The sequence below is a fragment of the Polypterus senegalus genome, chromosome 2 (genome assembly GCF_016835505.1).
Source record: "Polypterus senegalus isolate Bchr_013 chromosome 2, ASM1683550v1, whole genome shotgun sequence".
NCBI lineage: Eukaryota > Metazoa > Chordata > Cladistia > Polypteriformes > Polypteridae > Polypterus > Polypterus senegalus.
In genome coordinates this window covers 209,488,613-209,507,981 of record NC_053155.1, presented here as the reverse complement: position 1 = coordinate 209,507,981, position 19,369 = coordinate 209,488,613, and the positions used below count along the sequence as shown (strand labels likewise).

Genomic DNA, 19,369 nt, shown 5'->3' with positions numbered 1-19,369 from the left:
AAGTCCATCTACCTAAATATTAATATATGTCACCATATTGCTACAAACCTCATTTTCTTCAACCATATTTGTTGCATGTTGTTTTTTTTTAAATAAAAAGCGACATAAACATAATGCTGCTAAATTAAAATGTAAATACATTTATTAATAATATCCTGAAACTAAAGAGTCATGTACGTTGTCTTGCTTGAAGCATACACAGGCATGTGTTACAATGTGGGAGCTATGTGGGAGGTTTCTGAGACCCATGCCTTAGTCCTTTGTGGTGATGGGCTACCGGGAATCAGGCAACACTCAGAGGCACTCTTTGACTGAAGTGAATCAGAAAGATAAAATTGAATTATTGCTTTATTAACAGGATTAATATTAATTACTTTAGTTTGTGGTATATTTTTATTTTGTTTAAGTGCTGGGTCTTTTTGCATAAACTAGTCTGTTTCAGTTTTATATTGAGCTGTATTGCTTAGTGTTTGAATGAGTCAGGGACATTATTACTAGTACAAGAACTTCATGTATTTGCAGGTACCTGGTATGCAATGACTACTAAACAAAATTTGCCAATTACAGTACTAATCAATCCGCATTTATGTGAATTTCCCCTTGGGGATTAATAAAGTATCTATCTATCTATCTATCTATCTATCTATCTATCTATCTATCTATCTATCTATCTATCTATCTATCTATCTATCTATCTATATCACAAGTGACTGCTAAGCAAATTGAGAAGCTTATTTTTCTCACTGCTGGAATAGTTACAGATTTACCCCCTAACACCAGGAAGCCTTATAATGACATGGGGAATATGGTCCCACAAAATCTGGTTCAAACAAGCCTTTATACAGGCATAGAAGGTACTAGTCAATTTAGAACATTTTTGGTTAAGGCGTTCCAATAGTCTCAGGGGTTCTTATGAAGCAGAATTTTCTTGTAAGCTTAGAAGAAGTACCGTAGATTCACTGTGAACACCAAAAAGGTTTAATTGAAAGCTCTTCGCCAATGACAGATTAACTTGGCCCTGAAGTAAGATGCAAAATTGAAGAATTAGTTGGGGAGAGAAGGGGAGGGTATGAACAGGAGCTTGCAGACAGAATGTGTCCACATATAACAGTTGGATACATATTGTTAGTAATGCCCCAGTGTGTCAGACAAATCCTTTTTCTTTTTTTTTTTTTCTTCTTTTTTGCTTTGTGAAATAAAGCATGTGTGTGGGGTATGTACAGGTATATCCCAGTAGACTGTGATGGACTAACATCATACACAGACATGTAAAGTCTTACAACTTATCATGCCATGATAGGTTCATGTCCTCCGTGAACATGTATTAAAATAGGCAAGCTCAACAGTGAATGGATAAAGATTAAAATAATACAGTTTTGTAGTTTTTCTTCAGCCTGCAAGAAAGCATAAAACATCTCTAGTTCTCTCTGATCTTTAACTGAAAAAACTAGTATCAGTAGATAAACTGATGAATGGATGGATGGATGGATGGATTCATGTGTTCAGGATTATAGGCCAAACTTGCTGGTGGTGCTTTGAGTTTACATGTGAGTGCACCTCCTGCTAGTGATGAAATACATATCATTTAATATAATTAAAATAATTAAAGCAAATAAGCTTATTTAAAAGGTTATTCTAAAATGAAGCCCCCTTCTGAAAAAAAACTTTAGACCTTGAATCTAAGGAACATGTGACTCACTTACTAACTACGCCAAAACAGGCAACATGCTGGAAATAGTTTTATTAAATACCACATTCACTTTTACAATCCCATAACCTTTTGTACTTTTGTTTCAATTTGGTTTTTGAACTCCCAGTTACTAAATGGTTTCCAACCACCTATCTGTTGTCTACTTAATATGCAACTACTGTACTGTACTGTAGGTAATCAATCTGAATAGTTAACGTTTGAAAAATATTTTCCTGGTAGTAAGCTTGGTTGATATTTTTGCTTACAGATTTGTAGAAGTTTCTCATCACTTTATCACTTGTATATTCGTTATTCAGAAGGTCTGCATGAACCTCACTGCCCTTCCCCCACCTTTGCCTCATTCAAAATCCGTTGTCTAAAAGACACCAAAGCCACATCCTGTGTCACAGCTTCACAGTGACAACACACTGAACATTCTGCATCGAAAATACAGAGCTCTTGTTTTAAAGTCAAGCAAAGAAATTTTGCAAAGTTCATTGTAGCACCAATCAATCATCTGCAGAACTACAGTTTTACAAAAACAGAAGCTATCAAACCAATTTGTTGATATTATTAGTATTATTATCTTGGCTGCAATTAATGCAACTGTTTTTGAAATGTACTAAAAAGCTTTGGCTACTTTATCTTATTTTGGATTGCTTCTTTTTTTCAGAAAAAAATCTATACCAGACAACATAGTTATCATTTTTCTATATTTTCTTTTTTTATCATTATTATTTGCAATTTATTCTTGATTACCTTGTGACCATAAACTGTTATTAAAGGAGAAGTCCAGGCTCATGTTGCATAATAATTTTGCTTTTGCTGCATTCCTATAGACCTTTAACCTGACTTATTTCACTATTATTTTGATGTACTCTGCAATCACAGACAGCACCTAAAATACAAATAATCTGTCTTTTACTTATTCTTTACTTTTGGGTGTTGTCTTATTCCTTTTGTTACTGTATATCATATTACCTACAAAATATATACTATATATATCACTTTTTCCACATTTTGTTATGTTACAACCTTATTCCAAAATGGATTAAATTGATTTTTTTCCTCAGAATTCTACACACAACACCCCATAATGACAATGTGAAAAAAGTTTACTTGAGGTTTCTGCAAATTTATTAAAAATAAAATAACTGACAAATCACATGTACATAAGTATTCACAGCCTTTGCTCAATACTTTGTCGATGCACCTTTGGCAGCAATTACAGCCTCAAGTCTTTTTGAATATGATGCCACAATCTTGGCACACCTATCCTTGGCCAGTTTCGCCCATTCCTCTTTGCAGCACCTCTCAAGCTCCATCAGATTGGATGGGAAGCGTCGGTGCACAGCCATTTTAAGATCTCTCCAGAGATGTTCAATCGGATTCAAGTCTGGGTGCTGGCTGGGCCACTCAAGGACATTCACAGAGTTGTCCTGAAGCCACTCCTTTGATATCTTGGCTGTGTGCTTAGGGTCGTTGTGCTGCCGAAAGATGAACCATTGCCTCAGTCTGAGATCAAGAGCGCTCTGGAGCAGGTTTTCATCCAGGATGTCTCTGTACATTGCTGCAGTCATCTTTCCCTTTATCCTGACTAGTCTCCAAGTTCCTGCCACTAAAAAACACCCCCACAGCATGATGCTGCCACCATCATGCTTCACTGTAGGGATGATATTGGCCTGGTGATGAGCGGTGCCTGGTTTCCTCCAAACGTGACGCCTGGCATTCACACCAAAGAGTTCAATCTTTGTCTCATCAGACCAGAGAATTTTGTTTCTCATGGTCTGAGAGTCTTTCAGGTGCCTTTTGGCAAACTCCAGGCGGGCTGCCATGTGCCTTTTACTAAGGAGTGGCTTCCGTCTGGCCACTCTACCATACAGGCCTGATTGGTGGATTGCTGCAGAGATGGTTGTCCTTCTGGAAGGTTCTCCTCTTTCCACTGAGGACTTCTGGAGTTCTTGGTCACTTGGCCTGATTGCTCAGTTTAGATGGCCGGCCAGCTCTAGGAAGAGTCCTGGTGGTTTCGAACTTCTTCTACTTACGGATGATGGAGGCTACTGTGCTCATTGGGACCTTCAAAGCAGCAGAAATTTTTCTGTAACCTTCCCCAGATTTGTGCCTTGAGACAATCCTGTCTCGGAGGTTTACAGACAATTCCTTTGACTTCACGCTTGGTTTGTGCTCTGACATGAACTGTCAGCTGTGGGACCTTATATAGACAGGTGTGTGCCTTTCCAAATCATGTCCAATCAACTGAATTTACCACAGGTGGACTCCAATTAAGCTGCAGAAACATCTCAAGGATGATAAGGGGAAACAGGATGCACCTGAGCTCAATTTTGAGCTTCATGGCAAAGGCTGTGAATACTTATGTACATGTGCTTTCTCAGTTTTTTTATTTTTAATAAAGTTGCAAAAACCTTAAGTAAACTTTTTTCATGTTGTCATTATGGGGTGTTGTGTGTAGAACTCTGAGAAAAAAAATGAATTTAATCCATTTTGGAATAAGGCTGTAACATAACAAAATGTGGAAAAAGTGATGCGCTGTAAATACTTTCCGAATGCACTGTATATACATATATATTCAAAGCATTCGTAGTCTGAAAACTTGACCTGTTTCATCAAATCTCAACATTCTGTATCATTGTTCCAGCTTCTGGGCAGATCCTGAAGACCTTTCATGACAAATTGGTTTGTTCTCGCTGGATTTGTTGAATTCTCTGTCTAATACCAGCATCAAGGTCTATTGGTTCTGATTTCGACATATACTTTACGATGTAGAATGCAATTGATTCATTTGATCCGCATGGTTGAATATCCATGTTGCTTTTCCATAGTGCATTGTAACTATTTACCCATCAATCTTCATTTCATCGCTTCAACAGGCACATGTGCCCAACATTGCAAATGAATTAATCTGCTGTAGGTTCAGCAATGGGGGTTTCAGTGCATACTTGTTGTGGAAAGTTGAAGCAGCATATTGTTGATGTTGAATTATTCTTTTGACATGTATTTTTATGATGGTGGTTCTGGCACTTTATTACCAGTTCATATAGCTCTGAATGCTCAGGTGGCATTTCACATTAACACACCTCAGGTGTTTCGATCAGTGGATGTCCTACAAGTCAAACCACAATATACAGATGTGGACATCCTCAATTCTGAAACTTGATACGTCACCAGTAATCCATCAGTCGGCCTCCAAATATCTCATTGTTGCTGTTCATGAATCTCAGCAGTGCGTTCACACATCATAAAGTTCTGGCTGACTATGACAGGATACAATTCAACCAATTGTTGGTGGCATTAATGTTGAAACTATTTGGATCATCATTTGGTCTTCCATCAGCTATCAGGAGTGCTCTTCACATAATTGCAACTGAATGTCACATCTAATTTGTGAGATCAAGTCATTCAGTGCCATATGCCAGTACACAGCTTATTCTCACAAGTTCTTCATGTAAATATGTAGATCTTCAATTCTACTACCGTTCTGTCCTTCAACTTTTTTTCCTCATATTGATATGGTGGTTTTGACTCGACAGTACTTGAACATAGACAGGGCATAGAAGAGATAATCATTTCACCTGAGTTGTCTATCACTACCAAGTACTCTGAACTAATAGTAACCCAATGGTGTGATACATACTGGTCTATACTCTTTTAATCCATTTAAACTGTATGGGAAGAGGTAGAACCTGCCACACACGTGCGCATGGGAGGCAGCTAAAGGGCTTGAGTAAGGACAGTTTCGAGACATACCGGGATGTGGCAAAGTGCACAGACTCTTTTCCTCCTTTGCCTGCAGACCATTCACAGGAGATTCCACCTGGTCCTCTTGATGTCACTTCCGGGACCAGGCCAATGGAAGGAGACTTTGCCGGCTCCGGCCCCTGTGATGTCACGTCTGGGCTCTAACCAATGGCAGCCGACCTACATGAGCCCAACCCTTTTGGCTTCACTTCCTGTCTTCCCCTTTTAAAGCCTCCACCTTTTCCCTGTTCCCTCAGTTCTGTTTTGGACTCGGTTTTGTGCATACCAGTGCTGTATCCATTTAAGCAACTTTGCAGCCGGGAAAACAATTATACGGGTGGCTGCCACAAACCTTTGTATGACTCTGTCTTGAATTTGTGACAAACCATACAAACTCTTCAGCCTTCAATTCATGTGCTTTATTCAATATATTGTCCGATTTCTGTCATCTAATTTCACTGATGTTGTTCGATACTTCTAGCTCCTCTTAAACATCTGGCTGTATGCAGTATGCAATCAATTGGAGCCATGACTGATGTTTGTATGCGTACAGCTTATGCCTGTGATGATTGGGGTACTACTATCAGTGTTGTATCTTGTCTTTCCAATATGTCCTCCATGTGTGGATGATGGCTGATGATATCATTCTTTGGATTCACGTCTATGAAGCTGATGGTGAATTGTATGTTATGAGATCTAGTTAATCATTTGCAAATACAATGTAATTCCTCAGTGGTGATGCATTTGATTATTCATGCTTGGCTATTGGCAGAAGATGCACAATTAAGACCATATAAATGAGAATCTGTGAAGTAATATTTGCCATCATATTGCATAACTTCTAAAGATTTGGAAGCAGTTATCAATATGTCAGAATTGTGATTGGTGAATAATTGATTGACCATAGGCGCTGTTCTGATTGTGACAAGATTTGAACCACTTCAGGGTTAGCACCAGGATCCAAATTGTTCCTGTAAGCCTTGGATGGTCCAATTGTCTTATTGTTGATGGTGTATGTTCGGCAGCCAGAGCACAATAGCAGTGTTGGCTTTGTTTAGAGTTCATTTGGAAGATGTGATAATACAGCAGCTTTATATCAAGCATTAATAACTGATTTGGATAGCAGCGTTTCATGCAGATTTCACAAATGCAATAGAAGAATGTGTTGATTACATTATCCAATGTTGTCATATCAGCATTCAGTGCTTGCAATTGATGAGCATGACAAATACAGTCCTGTTCCAAAAGAGTTTTTCAAATGTTTTTTCAGCCCACAGTTGTGACACGTTCAGTCATACTGAGTTCAGTCGAGCTTCACGCTGTGATGGTGTCTTTTCTTGCAAGTGTTCATGTCACTACTCCTGTCTCTTATGCTTTGCTTCCTTATCTTTATTTGTTCACTTTCCTGGAATTTTTGTCTTGTTTTCTCTAACCATTTCTAGCATTGGGCAGCAGTTTACTTCTGCTTTCCTTTCCCATTGTCCTGCATTGTCATTGCCTTTGCTCTAGTGTTTGGTTTTACATTAAAATTTTGGCTCATTTTAAATTCCACAAGTATTGGATAAACAATGGTCAACCCCTCCAGAGATCTATGTAGAGGGGCAAGGCACTTATACAACAGGGTGTGCCCGGTGCCCCAGGGGTGTAGGCTAGTGGCATGACATGTTTAAACACCCCTACAAAATTCAATCCTCAGCATGTACTCTTTGATATTGGGTGCTGTAACGCTAGTGACATGATATTTTTACCCACCCTCAATCAGTCCTCAGCACGTTAGAAACCTTGAAATTGGGTGCAGCCTCCACCTCATGCTCATCGTTTCTTTCATTAGAAACCATCAATACACCTCAAATCAACATGAAGAATTTTTAAATTTATGATATGCTGACACCATTGAGTGCATCTACACTCGCTGTTCATGATGAATACTGAAGACACAACACAAATCATAAAAGATGAATGATTGTATTACCACCGGAGATAAACATGTATGGAAAAGTTGAATGAAATCGGTTTGGTGTAAGTGGGAGAAAGATTGACTGCAAAAATTGACACAAACAGATAGAGATAGCAAGTTGAATAAAATTGTACAGTAGAATATACATTCTGGGGTTCTCCAGAAATTTTCACGGTTTTGACAGCAAACCTTTTATTATGAAAGAGCCTGTAAACTGATATAAAAATTTTAGCCAAGGAATTTATACTGATTGTAATGGCTATTAGTACTTGAAATAACTTATTCTTTATTTATTTTTCACACATGGCTGTACAGCCCCATTTTTAGAAGCAATTCCTTTCATGTCCTAATGGTAAACTAATTTAGATTATCCTTAATTAGTTATGTTTACATGCTAATTGGTTATTATAGACACCTTTGTAATTACACTGAAACCTGTTTATGTGTTCACTTAGGTGGCATACCTAAAGTCCAGGTATGGGCTCATTTTTGCAGAATGAAGGCTATACCCTGTGATAGATAGGTAACTGCAAAAGAGAATAAGGACATCAGACTCTGTAGTTTGACAAACAAATGCCCTATGGGTCCGCACTGGTCTTCTTTCCTAAATACTCACCAAATACCAGTGTCATCTTCAACCAAGAAAAGATGACTCTAGGATGCTGATTATAATACAATTTTCCAATCACCTTCTGCTTAATGTCTGTGTTCTTTTGCCAATTTTAATATGTCAGTTTTTCATATGCCATTTTCTTTGAAATCCTGCCTCTGAAGCCTGCATCACAGAATCTTCTTTCCCCTGTTGCAGATGACAGTGGTATTTAGTGTATTTAAAGAAGTGAACTGAGGACAAGTAAGGCATTTATTTCTTCTCTTATGCAGTTGTGCATCTGGGCCTTCACCCTTTTTTCAGTACTAGTTACATCCAGTTTCTTGGCAATCTCTCACATGGAATAGCCTTTATTCTGTAAAAAAACAATAGACTGCCATGTCTATTGAGAAAGATGTTTAATTTTGGCCACTTCTTGAACCCAGGACTGTTTCCCATTCCGGTTATTTTTGGGTACCCCCTCATGTATAAAAGATTACCATTTTGATTTCTTCTGACTCCTTTAATATATTATAAACTAGCAAAATACCCGTGCTTCGCAGCGGCGAAGTACTGCCTTAAAATTTTTATTAAGAAGAAAATTAAACCTTTTTAAACTGAGGGAAAATATACCAATAATTATTTGTTAAGGATCTCTTTGTATGCCACATTGTCAGTTCGGCCCTCTGGTTGTAATATGACCAAGTTGTGCACTGAGCTTACTCTTGAGCATGCAACGTACAGTTGGCCATGTGAACAGTAATCTTGTCTCAAATCTCACAGCTTGGATTGCTGCTGTCATAATCGGTTTGAGTTTCATGGTTTGTTTCAATTACGACAGTATTTGCAGGACTTGTGTTGAAGTGACAATTGGCATCTGTCAAGCATTGTAAGCATACAACCGGTTTCATCGATAAAATCACATCCAGCTTTTGAGAGTTTAAACATTCATAAACATCAAAGTGTCCACTACTGAAATCGTCACCTGTGAATCTAAGATGTTTAAGAGGCATTGGCGGTTGTCGAAAAGTGTAAAATATTTGGCCATTTCGATACACTTGAAAGTGACAACCAAACAATTCAGCGGCAGCCATCAACTCACATGCAGAACCATAGGTAAAGGGCTTAAGCATTTCACTCTTATAGTGGTCCTGTGTAGTATAATTATCTCCTATACCGTCATCAGTCCACACCTTGAACCTGTCCCAGTCATTCAATACATAAGACACAATGTTCCTCCGGATATCAATGGTGAGCCTGATATGGCCATGCAATATGTAACACAGAGAATGGAAAAAGTAGGTGCCATCTCCGGGCATAGAAACCTCTCAGTAAGTGACAGTTCTTTGATCGATGGTGATCACCTCGATAGACATGTTAATGGGGGTACGGTTGGAACGATAAAGGAAATGGGCACCTGAACAATGTAAAGTAAGTCTAAAATACCTATACAATAACTACAATCGTAATAAACGAACAATAAAACAGCGGAGAATCTGTGGATTAAATAAAAAGGCTGTAGTTATCAGTAGGGAGACGTGAATCCCGTGGCGAAGCAAGGAAGGGAATGTAGAGACCGGAGCGACGGACGGCCTTATATAGGCAGGCAGCCAACAACGTGGGAGGCGTTGGGATGGGGGACCCAACGCCACCTCACACGGTGACCGAGCTGCAGGCTATGGACGTATATATGTACGTAAGTAGGATTCAGTTAGTGTTGGGAACCCGTGTACCAAATTTCTTGAAGATGGGCCCATAAGTAACAAAGACCATTGGAAAGTTCAATATGGCGGCCGACAGTGGCGTCATACCACTGAAATAAGTATGTACTTCGGTTTCCGTTAGCGCAGGGAAGCCGCCTACCAAATTTTGTGAAGATGGGGCCATAAATAAGAAAGTTCAACATGGCGGTCGTCATCGACCGTTATGACCGTTACGCATAAAAAATTTCGAAATGAAACCTAAGCTGTAAGGAATGAGCCTGCCAAATTTCAGCCTTCTACCTACATGGTAAGTTGGAGAATTAGTGATGAGTCAGTCATTGAGTGAGTGAGTGAGTGAGTGAGTCAGTGAGTGAGTCAGTGAGGGCTTTGCCTTTTATTAGTATAGATAATGGATAAAGTTTTAGATAGATAGATAGATAGATAGATAGATAGATAGATAGATAGATAGATAGATAGACAGATACTTTATTAATCCCAAGGGAAAATTCATATAATCCAGCAGCAGTATACTGATACAAAGAAACAATATTAAATTAAATAGTAAAAAAAAGAAAAATGATGTTAGCATTTACTCCCCCGGGTGGAATTGAAGAGTCGCATAGTGTGGGGGAGGAACGATCTAAAAATGTATGTGGAATATCCAGATGCTTAGCTAGATGATGTCATAATTTTAATCAATAAACTGAAAATAACTTAACCAGTAAGTTAGTAGTAATAAATTAGAAAACTTAACTCCTACACTTACAGGCAATGCTAGTGTGAGAGAAGCTGACCTAAAAGCCCACCAAATTACATGACTTTTCCAGCCGTTTTCAGTCATAGGCGTCATTTACATAATTTTAGTAAGTCAGTGAGGTAGTCACAGAACACTCTTATGATTGCCACATGTGTAGTATGACATAACCAACAACTCCTTTAAAATCATTCTGAAAACTACCCTGTCAAACAAGTCTGATTTTGTCTTAAGTTGTAGGGGTGGGCTTGTGTGTGCACAATTTGAGAACCAATGAGATGGAAGCAATGCATATGATGTAACTACAGGGAATAATTAGTGCAGGTGTTTTGGACCTCACAAAAAGTAGATGCTCATGTGTCTGATGTCTCATATTTTATATACTATGACAGGATAGAAAAAAGAATAAAAAAGGGCAGACACTGAAGCTGACTCTGCCTTGCCTGTAAGCATTTGTATAGCACTGACTTTGTCAGTTAGCATGTTTCTGGCTGTCAGAAAAAGAGGTGAGTTTGCTATACTTTGGAAGTGTGAAATTGTGCTGGAAAGCCATCATGTAATTTGTTATATCTTCTGATTTCTAGTATTGATTTTTGCCATGCTTTTCTCTCACTTTACCATTGAAGCAGCCAAGAAGTACAGCTAAAGGAAAAGACTCTGGACTCAGCCATACAATAGGATAAAATACTTCCACATTTTAACTGTGTAGAAGGATTGATATCTTTAAAGGGGATGTTGCTGTGAGACTGAACCTAATCAGTTAAACAAACTAACTTTATGGGCTGTCTTTGACAAAGTGATGTATAGCTATATTGATAACACCGGGCATGTGTGCAGGTGGACAGCATAAGAATAAGCTCATACACTCAAGTGCAATTGATCCTAATATTGCAGCTTGTTGTGAATGTAATGCACATAATGTGGTAATTTTACATTTTTGAAAGGCTGAAACACCATTTAAGTGGCATGGTTGCGCACTGGTTAGTGCTACTGCAACTCAGCACCTCAGCCCTACAGTCATTTTCCAACCTGGCATATTGCATGTTCTACTTGTGTCATGGTGGGCTTACCGCCTACATCTCAAACACAAGTTTCAAAAATTAACTGGTGCTCTGAGGCCTGCAATAAATTGCCCAAGTATAATTGGTTTCTGCTTTGTACATGAGCTGTGAAGTGGCATTTATAAATTGAGAAAAGGTATTTATGAAACTACATTTAATTTATGCAATCCTTTAACAGTCCTAAAACAAAAAAGATGAATATTGGTATATTTAAGAAAAAAAAAGTTCATAGCAGATTCATCACCAATCTTCCAATTTTATGAGAGACCTTATTATGATTACAACATAAAATAGAAATGGAGAAGACCATCTAAATATTATACAATTTTTCAACAAAGCTTTATCTGTACTTTTCCAAAACAAGCATATTTCAGGTAGGAACTGCATGACTTCATGAAGAGTATTTCATTAATAAATCAAAATGTAGTTCTAAAAAACTTAAGACTACATCATGCAATTTTAAATGAAATGACAAAGATCATGGGAATCCAAGTTACTTGCTGCAATTATCAACTTTTGAAGGTTTATGGGTTCACCATTAATTTCCTTGTATTATTAATTAATCATTTGAAAAGAATCTAATAGACCTTTAGACCATCCCCCTCAGTTAAGGTGCTGAGAGCATCAGTTGGAATGAAACCATTAACATGCTTTGGTCAGAGGGGAAAGGCTGTAGCCTACATTTTGTTTTAACTGTTTTAACTAATAAGTACACCTAAAAGAATTACACGGTTAAACTCGAAACAGATACAAAGCCGTGCGCTGCTGCATATTTGAACACTTCTCTATACAGAACCAAAGTTTGCTCAGAAGATACAATACCTGCCACACAATACAAAATAACACAGAAATAATACTTCATAATAAAATCTTTTTTTACTATTCCTATTATGCGAATGTCAAAAGGTAATATTACCAGCGTGAGCACCACGGAAGAAATGCCGAATGTCTCCGGATGAAAGGCACGGATGATAGATGCAAACTTTACTGCCGTGAGACGTAAAGACCGGCACCTTCCGTCGTATCTCTGTCTATTTCTGAGCAGCCTGACAGTATGGAATTTCGCCCGGCCCCTTTCTGTCACTCAGTCGCCTCCTGCCTGCAGTAATATCCACTTGCAGAGCCACAGCACCATACATCACCGCAGTTGGGGCGTTCCACTACACCTATCCATCAAGGCGACTTGCGCTGTTGTCAAGGCCGTCACCAAGGACGCCGCGCTAAAGAACAGAAGTGCTGATGCGGTCGCGCTCACTTTATTAAGTGAATGTCCTAAAATGGTGGGACTGATTTTGTTTTGGTTGTGTTGCGGAGAGGACTTCGACTGTGTAAGTATATTATGGTCTTGAACCAAATATAGTTAGAAAACCGTTTAACCTTACGCGCTTTTACGCTTCTCCGGCGTTGCAAAATGTTTGAGCTAAGTTAGTTTTATGACTTACGCTTAATGATCACCTGCCTAGTAAGCGCTTTATTTACTCGATTCAATTATGCATTTCTTCAATCAGAAAAAAAAACTGCAAAGTCAATGAAAAATGTAAGAAATGCGGTGTAGATACTGACACGTGTTCTTTATATATACTAAAAGGAAGACTACCGGCCAAACGCGTCTCCAAATGGACAGAGAGGACTGAAATTGAGAGAATGAAAACATTTCATGTAAACTTTTACTGGTAACAACTGCCACGAGAAAAATAACGAGAATGTTCTCTAACAAAAAATCCATGCATTTATATTAGTTTTTCATCGTTTCGCCATCCAAAAATGACCTAGTAATATCTCAGTTATATATGACTTTAATTTTAACTACCTTGCTTTCATTTTTGTACAGTTAAACGAGAATGTCCATTATTTCAAACTGAAGTCTGCAGGAGTGATTCATGAATGTGGCACTGTGGCGCAGTGGGTAGTGCTGCTACCTCGCAGTTAGGAGACCCGGGTTCGCGTCCATCCAGTTTGCATGTTCTCCCCGTGTCTGCGTGGGTTTCCTCCGGGTGCTCCGGTTTCTTCCCACAGTCCAAAGACATGTAGGTTAAGTGCATTGGCAATCCTGATTTGCCCCTAGTGTGTGCTGGCGCCCTGTGTTGGATGGGATTGGCTCCAGTAGACCCCCGTGACCCTGTAGTTAGGAAATAGCAGGTTGGATAATCTGCAGATTTTGCTTTTTTTAAAATAGAAGGAAAGAAAATCAGTTTATTTGATCCTGGGACATCTACTAATTAAAATTTCCATTGCACATGTAAAGTGTCCTCAGTATATTGATGAGATCAAGTCAGTACTGCACCACACTCAGGGATTGTTCCTGCCTTGCACCCAGTACTTGCTGCATATGGCTCCAACCTCCCTGCAGCCCTACTCTACATTAGCAGATTTGAAAAATGGATGGATATTACGGCAAGTGCCATAACGGTTAATTAGGTGGATTGTCAATCAGTTATATTTACTTTTTTGGCTGATGCCATTATCCAAGGTGACTTATATTTTAGATAAGGTTGGTTTCATTTGTTTTTCCAGTTGGTCTTCATGCAGTTCAAGCTACTTGCTTTGATCATGCAGTGTCACTAAACTCACAACCGAAGATGCATGTTATGTGGAGAGCTGCTGGTTGTATTGGTTATCTGCATTTCATTATTAACGACTGTCTGCTTAAGCAAACAGGCAACAATTAAAACTTAAATGCAGTAGCTAAAAACTAAAAGGAGGCAATTAAGGGTTCTGAACTGTAATGGGCAAGAGAACTAAAATTAATCCCAAAAAACACATTGGTTTAGTAGTATACATAAATAAATAATAAATAGTGAAAAATAAATGGGTTCTGATTAAGAAATTGGTTGAAGTGAAAACCTTCAGCCACTGTCGACCTGCAGGACTGAGGACCTCTGATCCACAATGTAACAAAATTTGTCTTTGATGAATGAAAGCGCTAACAAGGCATAGAGTTACTTACCAAGTTTCACTATCAGCAAGTAGTAAGTTCTAATTAGGAAACTGGCTGGAATGAAAACCTGTAGCCACTGCAGCCCTCCAGAACCATGATTGAGGACCCCTGATCTAGATGGTGTTAGAAGGGTGATGAGTGGTTTTCTGTTTGCAGCAAGTATAACATTTTGCTTTCAATTTAAAATATGTTGGCGACTATCTTAATGTGTATGGTTCCAGAGTTTGATAAATGGCTTCCCTTCAACTCAATGCATATTTGTTATGTGAAATTTTATCAAGAATGGCTTCCATCTATGCACTTTCCTGTAGAGGCAACATCATTGAAGGGCTTCAGAAAATGTATGGGTCCTGACAACCATGTCACACCTCAGTTCTTGTAAAGTTCTGTTAGGAAGTTCTGTGATGAAGGGTCTTTGTGGCCTGTTGTATTTTGGAAAAATCAGTTTTATTTATCTTTCATAATGAATATGCCCAATGGAGGTTTCAGAACTCTCGAAATGCGTATTATTTCTGGAAAATTTATACTTTCTCACTATCCTATCAGTGCTCTTAGTGCTTGTACATGCTTCATTGTCCTTCATGTTTACCAATGGAGGAGATCCTAGTCTGACTTCAGTCAAATTTTAGGGTTACCTTATAAAGTAACTTAATACACCAAAACTCAGCTTGGATTGACCTAATAACGGGGCAAATATGTCCAAATTAGGACATTGTACCTAAGAAGAGATATAAAAAATGGTAAAGCTTCCTTTTATAATGTGGTATTATAAATCAATTTATGCTGTTATGAGAAGAATCCCATTTAAAAGTATCTTTATTTTGTATGAAATGTAGCAAAATATGAAAAAAATCCAAGTGAGGCGAATGCCTTCCTCATATTCTATCTGTTGTACTATTATTACAAGTTGCATCCTTCAAATGTCTTTTTTACTTTGCATTTGGTAATTCTAAGAATATACATTAACATTCTCATATTCTTCCTATACTCCATGTTCCATAACATCTTTTTTGCTTTATTTGCAGAATCTTCATTGTTGATCTGACCTAAAACATGGCAGAGCATTCAAAAGTTCTTCTTCGAAGACCCTTGCCACCAAGGCTGTTGCCAGCACTGACTCCATCACCGACGCCTTATAGTAAGTAGTCATACCTATAATACAAAGCTAAAATTACAAGTGTGCCATTTAGGCATGTGTGAGAATGACTGTGTACTTAACGACAGGTATTTTTATAATATTTAAGTTAATAGTGGTCGCTTCCCGGGTCCTCCCTGCATGGAGTTTGCGTGTTCTCCCCGTGTCTGCGTGGGTTTCCTCCGGGTGCTCTGGTTTCCTCCCACAGTCCAAAGACATGCAGGTTAGGTGGATTGGCGATTCTAAATTGGCCCTAGTGTGTGCTTGGTGTGTGGGTGTGTTTGTGTGTGTCCTGCGGTGGGTTGGCACCCTGCCCGGGTTTGGTTCCTGCCTTGTGCCCTGTGTTGGCTGGGATTGGCTCCAGCAGACCCCCGTGACCCTGTGTTCGGATTCAGCAGGTTGGACAATGGATGGATGGAAGTTAATGTAACATTTCTTAGAATAAGAATAATGTATTTCAAGATGTTTATTAAAGTTAGCGAAATGGATATATACAGCAAATCAAGCCTTAAATAATATCATTTTATTTTAAAAAACATCAAGGACTATACAAAATTGTCTACAGAAAAAATAATGTAAAAAGTTTACTCTATACATGTAATTCAGGACAACAATGCTAGAGTAATGTAAACCAGGTATTGAAATAATGAGATGTATACCTATAAAGATATAAATATGAAAGTAGGTTTACAAGCATTATCTTGTAAAATAATATTACATGGAACAATGGGAATATTTAGCATCAAAGAGTAATGGCACATGGAATTAAGGTACGGTCCAGAGAATGAGGGTTTTAATAGATGAAAACAGTTTATTCATGTAAACCTTTCTTGTTGTCATTTTTTTCTTATATATTTGGTTTACTTTGGTTCTGTTTTTTTAAAGTGCTTATTGTTTGGCACATGTGTAATGCTGATTCCCATGAAATGACGATCATTGCTACTTATCATAATGATAAGTCTCTTGCTTTGTGCACTGTTTGACTTTGAAGGATCCTGTAATAAAATCCTAAGTCTCTTAGGTTGCGCACTGTTTGTCTTTGAAGTATCTTCTAGTAAAAAGTCTATTTTGGCTTGGCATCACATAGTCAGATATTAAAATATCACATTTTCTCCACATCTCAGCACTTTCTGAATATGTAAGAGTATGTGCGGAAAGATAACCCTGTAAAATAGGAAATATACATTATTAACCAGACCAAAATTAGAATGTGGGGAAAGTGCTGGGGAAAGTGGTATGTTATTTTGGTTTCTACCACTTAAGAGTGGTTATTGACATGAGGTAGATGCCCTCTGTTGTTTAATAAATTCTGGGTCCTCAGGACTTCAGGATGTGTTATTACAGAAGGAGATCTGAAATACAATGGTGCTTCAATATGTGGTACAAACCATGCCAAAAACTTTGTTTGCCCTCTTTCCACTATTTTGTTTATCCTATCTTTTGAGGCTTCAGTCAAATAATCAAATGACCATCATGATTAATGACATTCTAAAGCAAATCTTTGTTTATTCAGTGTTTCTGTCTGTTGGATATACAGTACTATTATTAGATGTTTTCAATATATGTATTATGTAGTCAGCTTCCTGATTGCAAAAATAAAGTTAAGTCTGCGTTATCAGCACTCGGTAACTTGCTGCAGCTGCACAAGCCAATTCAGCTGAAATCTCAGTATTTTGCCATTTTAACTCCTTGGAGTGACAATCTGATTATTGCTCTAGTAGATCTCTTCCCATAATTTTATCAAGGCACTTAATGACAGAGCCAGAAAGAAGTCTATGAAGATGGGATAAATTTCTATGTCTTTTTAAACATAATTCTTAATGTTTAAAATTATTTTACCTAAAAAACAGTTTTTATGTGTATTATTTATCTAGTAGCTTGTGCACATTTTTACAAGACACTGTTCTTTAATATAGAAGTTTATTTTAGAAACCAAGATCCCATGTAAAAAAATATTAGATTTTATACACAGAGGCCTAGTTTTATCCAAATTTCTAACAGTATGTCAGGACTTTAACATCAGCACCTGCCCATGTATGATTTGAGACATTTCTCTTATTTAATATATTGTACAGCAAAATACTGTTCACTCTTATATTGTGCTAAATATAATCTACTCTAATACTTAGTTAAGCAGTATTCAGTTGAGTATTTAGTCAGTTTATACTATATTTGATAAATATGTGCTGCTATTTAGAATAAAACATTGAAAACAATATTGTTTTCATTCACAGTTTGTTAATAGCTGTACATCCTATTGCATTTAGATCCATAGACAAATCTGTAGGTTTGATCCATAGACAAATCTGTAAAAATCCTAAAGTTTGCAGATGACACAACTATACTGGGTCTTGTTTCCAATAATGACGTGTCTTCCTATCAGAGACAGGTGGGCTGTCTAGTGGAATGGTGCTCTTGTATCAACTTGGACCTCAATGCTATTAAGACAGTGGAAATGAGAATTGACTTTCACTGACAAGTCACTGTGTGTCCACCTTTGCAAATTAATGGGCAGACTGTGTCTGTGGTTCAGTCATTTACATTCTGAGGGACTGCTTTTACTATTACTTTAAAATGGGATTAGCACACTATCTCCATCATCAAGAAAGCCAGACAACGATTGTTCTTCCTTCACCAGCTAAAGAAGCTTAGCATATCAAGGCGTATATTGTAAAATTTTTACTCAGCAATCATAGAGAGTATTGTGACCACCTATACCACCATTTCGTTTCCTTTCTCCTCCTCTCTTTTTAAGACTTGGTTGCAGCGAGTGATTTGTTAAGATGAAAAAATCATTGGCTGTTGTCTCCCAAAAATTAAACGTTCTGTTCATCACCAGAACAAAAATCATCCCAGTAGCCATCTGTTCATTAAATTGCCATCACAGAGGAGGTGCAGGTCTATCGTTACCTGTGCTACATGCCATCTCTGAAGCTTCTTTCCTCAATGTATTCAAATTTTAAACATACTTACATAGGTTTACTCCTAACTGTTTTTGCAACATATAAATGGCAATTGTGCTGTTTATGTATTCGTTAATACTCCAATTTGCTCAAATTGTATTATTTGAATTTATTTTGTATAGTTTTTCTCATTATTGAGTTAACTTATTGGAGTGTACAAATGTTTTGTTCAAGATATTGTTGGATTTGTGCAGTGGTTTGCACAGTGTTAGGTTAATGGTGGGTTGTAATTGTGTTTTTTCTGTTGATAATGTCTTGTATTTAATGTTTGTACCTAACCAAAGTCAATTCTAGTATGTTTCTCATGCTAACAATAAAGTGATTCTGATTCTGATTTTCTGAAATGAGCATCATGAAGTTTACACTTTGATAAAATTTTGTTCAATTCAATTTGATGTGATAATATCTTACATACCTTTGTAGAGTATATGTTGTTAGTTTAGCAGATGGGGGCATATGCAGTGACAGTACAATACATGGCTCAATGACATAGCAGCCACAAAGTAGTTAACAAAACTTGTCTTTCTTTTGTCTTATCCATATGTTTTTCTATTTCCTTGGCATTAATAAAGTATCTATCTATCTATCTACCTTCAACTTTAATTTGTCATTATGCATTTATGGTCTGGAGGGGATACTCCTCCTCTGTACAGTCTATTGTTAATAAAATTCTTTCTAAAACAATACTTTATAGGACTTATACATTCTTGGAGCAGCATACTGCCAATCTGGATATCTTGGAAAGTATAAATTTAAGCTGCTGGTTTTAATTTTGTACAATGTGGAACTTTCATAGAACCCTAGTTATCAATATTTCCATTTA

At 37.6% G+C, this 19,369-nt stretch overlaps 2 protein-coding genes across 2 annotated transcripts in view; one reads left to right on the top strand and one right to left on the bottom strand.

The window, feature by feature from the left end:
• lcp1 (lymphocyte cytosolic protein 1 (L-plastin)) overlaps positions 1-12,511 on the bottom strand; it is a 79,812-nt gene extending 67,301 nt beyond the window's left edge. The window contains 1 exon segment of the mRNA XM_039745257.1: positions 12,427-12,511. The gene's annotated coding sequence lies outside the window, so the exon portion shown is untranslated.
• A 233-nt stretch (positions 12,512-12,744) lies between these two features.
• The window catches only part of LOC120523697, an 83,210-nt gene continuing 76,585 nt past the window's right edge, over positions 12,745-19,369 (top strand). The window contains exons 1-2 of the mRNA XM_039745256.1: positions 12,745-12,838; positions 15,474-15,586. Of these exons, the coding sequence (XP_039601190.1) occupies positions 15,502-15,586 (85 nt within the window). The 5' untranslated portion in view covers positions 12,745-12,838; positions 15,474-15,501. The remainder of the gene's footprint in view (positions 12,839-15,473; positions 15,587-19,369) is intronic.